This window comes from Octopus bimaculoides, chromosome 13 (assembly GCF_046866305.1).
Source record: "Octopus bimaculoides isolate indiv1 chromosome 13, ASM4686630v1, whole genome shotgun sequence".
In the NCBI taxonomy this organism is placed as follows: domain Eukaryota; kingdom Metazoa; phylum Mollusca; class Cephalopoda; order Octopoda; family Octopodidae; genus Octopus; species Octopus bimaculoides.
The window spans coordinates 53,681,367-53,687,940 of NC_142940.1; the positions used below are offsets into that span (position 1 = coordinate 53,681,367).

At 33.0% G+C, this 6,574-nt stretch overlaps 1 protein-coding gene across 6 annotated transcripts in view; it reads left to right on the forward strand.

Annotated features, from left to right (window-relative positions):
• Positions 1–2,732, forward strand: part of LOC106877728 (vascular endothelial growth factor receptor 1) — a 64,427-nt gene extending 61,695 nt beyond the window's left edge. For all 6 annotated transcript variants that reach the window (XM_014926694.3, XM_014926696.3, XM_014926697.3 and 3 more), the window contains one exon: positions 116–2,732. In XM_014926694.3, the coding sequence (XP_014782180.1) occupies positions 116–640 (525 nt within the window). In that variant the 3' untranslated portion in view covers positions 641–2,732. The remainder of the gene's footprint in view (positions 1–115) is intronic.
• The last annotated feature ends 3,842 nt before the right edge of the window (positions 2,733–6,574 follow it).

Below are 6,574 nucleotides of genomic sequence, written 5' to 3' on the forward strand. Positions count from 1 at the left end.
TATGGACCAAAAGCAAAATATAGATTTTTGATGATGATTGCTATCTGTTTTCTTTTCTGTGACTCATTTATTTATATATATACATTTTTTTTTTAATGCTTTTTCTTTTTCGTAGTACTACTTAGATCTGAGCCAAACGTATGTGGACTTACCTACAGAAAATTGTCAAGATGGCTATCTGAAAATGGATGGTACTGAGTATACCAAGATGTCTCCTCAAGTGCCTGATATCGACGCGGACACCCTGTCAAGCCACTCCAGCCAAGCAGCAGCTATGCAAGAATATATGAACCCACGTTGGGCTAATGAAGAAGCTGAAAAGTATGAACTGGAAGCTATGCTTCTTTCTAATGGTTCTTGTCTGCAGCCACAGGATGCAAATTCTAAACATACTAAAGCCCAAGTACACCATCAGGAAGATAGTGACAGTGGGCATTCAAGTGCCTATGCTCCTGGGACATCTCCAAATATCAATAACGATGAATATTTATTACCTCAGAGCATCGCATGCAAGAAACAAGCTGACGATTTGTTAACTGGTGACAATTTGGATTCCTTTGGTTCTCCATATCCTTATAATGATGTGGCACCTCCAGACTACAGTGCTGTGATGGAAGATGTTGGAGAAAAAGCCTTATGAAAGTGTTCATTTGTTTCTTTTAAATGAAATTAATGATAGACTAAAGCTGTTCCTATGCAGTTTCCTGCTAATCACTGACAAGGTGATACTGGATTGTTTTTTTTTTTTAGGTGTGTGTGCATGTTCTGGAAATATAAATAAATATATTCTAGGATTATTTAATATATCCAGAGATAGCAGATATGCAACATCAAATCTAAGATTCAAGCAGAATTGATGCTTGGTCAAGCAAAACTGAACAAAGTAATCAAAAAAACTAATGGCTCCACTGGGGTTACTTTTGTACATAAACTACACTGAAGTACATAAACTATACATTTTTCTACAGAAATCAAATTCTTGATAGAAAAATCAGTTTTTTTTTTTTTATGTATTAAAAAAGAACATTCTCTTTCTTTTCACACTATTTTAAATATATTTTTATTATTATTCCATAATTGTTTATATTTTTAAATTCCATTCATCATCCTTCAGTTTTACCTTTAAAAAACTATAGTTCACACCACTCTTATATCATTTCATTTCATCTGGATTTGGGGTGGGGGTCATAGTATTTAGGGTTGGCTAACATATCAAGGAAGAACTTAGTTAAGATTACTTGGAAATTTATTCCATACTCTGAAATCTGTTTGGATTGTTTCTTTAATAAAATGTTACAACACATTATGAGGATGAACTTGTACAGAAAGCATCTGTGGTTGTTTCTTTTAGCAATGGTTCATGAACAAACTGGGGTTTGCTACCATAATATTTTCACATGTGTCTATATCTGTGTGTGATGTGATCAGCACTTGAAAACATTCTGTGGAAAGCCAGCTAGATATTAACTTTGAAGTTCCAATCATCTGTGCATGTAGTGATTCTCATCTCATTCAACTAAATTCTTTAACTTTCTAAACTTTTGGACCTAAGTTTGTTTTCGTTTTTTAGTTTACTTTTAGGATGGAATTTAGTTAGTTTTTCTGCCTATGATGGATTTTCACCTATCCTAAATTTCTTCAACACCTCATATAAAATATAAATTAAAATTTAACATCTTCAAATTACCCAAATTTAATATGTTGTTCTGTAGCAATTGGGTTTCATGTTATTGCAAATTAAGATATTTACATAAAATTCTTTGGCAGATATTTTAGCCGGTTGCTGCCCTTTTTAAAATCAAAACTCTGATAAAGTCAGAATGATACTTTGATTTCTCCTCACTAAACTGAAATAAGCAGAGGTGTGCATCTTGTCCCAGAACAGCTTACACCTACATTTTTGAGTTGTTAAATCACTGTTGAGTTCAGTAATATTTTTTTATTTTAAGACCATCAATGAATGAAAAAAAAAATCAAAGTCATGATGATGATGATGATGATGACCAAATTAAAAATCTAAAAGTAAAACATTTTGTCATGAAATTAATGACCATATTCATGTTCATTTATATTTGGTCAATCTAAAACCATTACTTGTTCACTACTAAAAGTCTGTTGCAGGAATCCATGAAAGAATAAAATCTTCTTCATGATATTCTACAAATACATTAATTCATTTTACCACACATGTAATGTACAGCTTCAATGTACATTACACCACTCAAATCAGTAGTTCTCAATAGCAACAGTCTTTCATCCTCAGTGCCTTCATCAAACAAATTCTTCCATTATTTTCAGTAGCCAAACTGTAAGACCCTGCTACATTTGTTACCAATAGAGTATAATATTTATTTTATACGGCCATTACTCAACGATGTCATCAATTTTAACTAAATAATTTCCTTCTCTTATACATATATGGCTGTGTGATTAAGAACTTTGTTTCACAACTGTGTGGTCTTGGTTTCAATTCCACTGCACGACATGTTGTCTTCTAATCATAGCCTTTATTCAACCAAAACTTTTTGGGTAAAATTTCAGAGATGAACTGTTGCTGTTGTTTGGTTGATAGGTTTAATCCAAGACCAGAAGAGTCTGGTCTGTTGCAAGTATGTAGGCCGAGTCAGATCTGTGGTCTGAAGATAACTCCCTCCTTTTCTCCTATCAGTCTTGGAGGCCCTAATAAAAGTGATGCATATTGCTCCTACTTCTGAAAAATACACAAAAGAAAATTATTGGTTTATATATCTTGACCAAAGAATGGATTTAGCATTATTTCATATCCTCTGAAAACCTGTGTGTGTGTGTGAACGTGAAAAAGAGAGAGAGATGCAGTGGTCAGTCACCTTTGCACCATGTTATCTTACCATATGGCAACTGGAGGTGAACTCTTATTAAGTTGATATTATGAAACGGTTTCAGTTCTAGATTAGAACCATTTCAAAATATGATCAACATCACAAAATCCCCTTTTTCTGTAGACTATAATCAAAAGAAATCAGAGTTTATTCATCTGCTCTGAAATTTTAACATACAGACACCAGTTGGTGATTAATTAAACAGTTAATAGTTGCAGATTTTTTTGGAGAAATGAATAAAATCTTCTGTTGTTAGTATATTTTTAACCAGTTTAAAATCTTTGATTTATACAGTGGTTGGCGTTAGGAAGGGCATCCAGCTGTAGAAACTCTGCCAAATTAGATTGGAGCATGGTGTAGCCATCCGGTTGCACCAGTCCTCAGTCAAATCGTCCAACCCATGCTAGCATGGAAAGCAGATGTTAAACGATGATGATGATGATTGTGCATCAGTCATAATTTCCTGTATTCAGTCACCAAAAGATTAGTTGCTGCAATTTTCTTTTTTTCGAAGTGAAATTTTTTTCGCAAGTTGTTTAAATGTTAAATATGCAGCTTCACATTTATCCTATATGTCATATGCCAAACAAACCAATTCAGTTACACAAAACGCAAAATATGATAGGGATATACACATACAAATGCATAGCAAATTTGGTTGTTTGGTTAAGAAGTTTATAAATGGCACTTTAGGCAAGTGTCACCTGGTATGGCCTTGAGTTGAGCAATAGTTTGTAGGTGAAAATTGGTAGACAGAAATTGTACAGAAGTGTGTCTTGTACATATATATATGTATAAACATATGTATGTGTATATCGGCAAGAAATTACTGATAAATTGATTAGTAAGATGGAAATGTCTTTAGGTAATTGTTCCATCTGAATTGTACAGACAATTCCTTGTCATAGATACAGTGAATCATCGATTGATCTGTTGGAAACCTATAGCCAATGACATGATATATACATATATATAAAGAAAGAAAACAAATTTTTGGTTTTTGTTGAAGAAATTTTTTGGTTTATAAAATTGATTGTTCTTCCTACTAGCATGAGCAGGTAAAGTTATGTACCTGGCTCATAGACAACACTATGGATGAAATAAGATTTGAACTCATGATTGTATGATGATCACCATCATCGTTTGACATCCATCTTTCCATGCATGCATGGGTGGGACAGTTGACAGGAGTAGGCCAGGTAGAAAACTACCCTGGGCTACTATGTCTGTTTTGGCAGGATTTTTATGACTGGATGCCCTTCCTAACATCAACCACTCTACAGAGTGGTCTCAAGTGCTTTTTACGTGGTGCTAACACAGGCGAGGTTAGTTTTGGCATAATTTTTACAGCTGGATGCCCTTCCAAATGCCAACCACTTTACAGTGTGGACTGGATGCTTTTTACATGGCACCAGCACTGGCAGTGTCACCAAGTAACTCGCAAGACAAGGAATTTTGAGAGGGGCAGGGGCATTTGAGGAGGGGCACTTGTGTCAGAGGATGAAAGATTAGAGTGTGATAGAGAGGCAGAAACAGGTGTCTTGCTATAATCAGTTGTTAATCTTCCTGGACTTCAGAGCCATTATGCCTCATATATAACCATATATAATCAAATGATTATATATGAACAGCCATATCTCATATACAATCATTCCCTACCCCCTGCTACCCTTGTTTATCATTGTTGCATCTTCTGAAGTTATTCAGTAAACCCGAATAGTAAAAATTATTTATTTATTTATTTATCACTAGCAAACTCATGTATACCCAAAATCTTGTTCTGCCTTACTGAAAGAGAGAAATCAGTTTGATGATGATGATTAAAATGATGTACTCTTACAGATTGTTATATATGCTCTTTAACTTAGAAAACTCTTTACAGCTAATTCTAATCACTAAATAAAATATGGGATCAAATAGATAGACATAAGTCATAGGAATATTTTAATATACACACTTTCCTCCGAAATTCTCATTAACATTCCATTCTGCTGCTGACCACAGGCTAGTAATTAACAACACAGACCTTATGTGTGTGTGTACATATATATCCATCCAACAAACATCCTTGCACCCATGTATCCAATCTGTGTGTGAATGTGAGCTACATTTCTCGTAGATTAAAATGTGTGTGTGTATATGTATGCATTATGTGTGTGTGTGTATGTATATATATATATACATATATATATATATGTATGTATGTATTATGTATATATACATTTACACACATACAAACACAAATTGTATATGACTGAGAAAGAAAGAAACAAACTTGTAAAGACAAAACAAGTTGAAAGTAACATCCAAGTATTTACCTTCTTCCTTATATCTGCTCAATGTGGTCCCATTTAATATTTTAAAAAATAAAAAGGTAACTGAAATTCATTTACCTGTTTATGTCCACTCTTTTATGTGCCCATGTAATACATACACTTACATCTTATTTAAAAGGAAGATTGTACTTTAGTACTGTGCATTTTCTAATCCTGTGTCTATTGTTTAAATTATTACCTTAAACTTTAGACATTAGCAGACACTATTCTTATAGAAACTCAAAGGAAATATTCCAGTACATTAACATAAAATCAAAACCACCCACTCATCAGCTATATTAAAAAATGTTGTGAAGAATAATTAGCATTCATTTATCTGTCATATCATATGATGAACATTTAACATACCTATACATTCACACATATAAATGTGTGCAAAAACATGCATAGTCTAAAGAAAATTCTAGTCAAAAATTCTTTGCATTTAAGAATTTTGAAACTTTTTTTTTTTAATATAATTTTAAAAATTGAATGTATTTTATACAGTTTACCTCCTAACTGTCATCTTCACTCTGACGGTCTTCATTTGTGGTCCAGTGAACATAAATGCTAAGCAAACTTGATTAAAATGTTCTGAAATGGTCATTTGATAAAATGTTTGCTATTCACATTCTATCAGATATTACTTGCAGCCCTCCATCTTGAAATGATGTGCCTTATGTGAGCCCTGTATCCTTTATATTTACACTTTTACTCTAAATTCATTTATGTTCTCATCCATTGAATGTCAGAAAAAAAAAATTTAAATAAAGTTTTCAAAAAGAGAAAAAATTGTTGTTATTGATTATTATCTTACCCATAAAATATGAGACTAAGAAGTAAAGCTGTTTCAAATAAAACTTGAGTACTGAAATGGATTCTATTACCAAAGAACTTCTTCATGCAGCACATCTTAAAAACGTGTTGTAGTGAAAATGTTACACCCCTTCCCACATGATAAAGTCAGTAGGAAATCAATAGTAGAGTTGTATGAATTCTCAGTTGGAGTCAGTACCAGTTACATGATATTACAAGTTCCAGTTACCATCAAGGTAGATGTTACAAAGTTGTTTTGCCTTCAGCAAGATTGGAAAAGTTCTCTCAAAACTTGTATTGTTTATGCTCAACTCACAAACCACTTTACAGAGTGTACTCAGTGTTTTTAACATGGCACTAGTAGTAGTGACATCATTGTGTACATTTATTATAATTATATGTGTTCTCTGAAGTTAACACATACATTGAATTAGTATAATACAATGAGTAATGATCTGTTAAAGAGACAGCATTGCAACATTTTGGTTGAGTCATGTAGTAGTTTGCTGATCTTCATACATCTATTCTATTGATCCACTTACAGTTCAGTTTGCTGGTAGAAGAGGAATTTATGAAAATATTCTC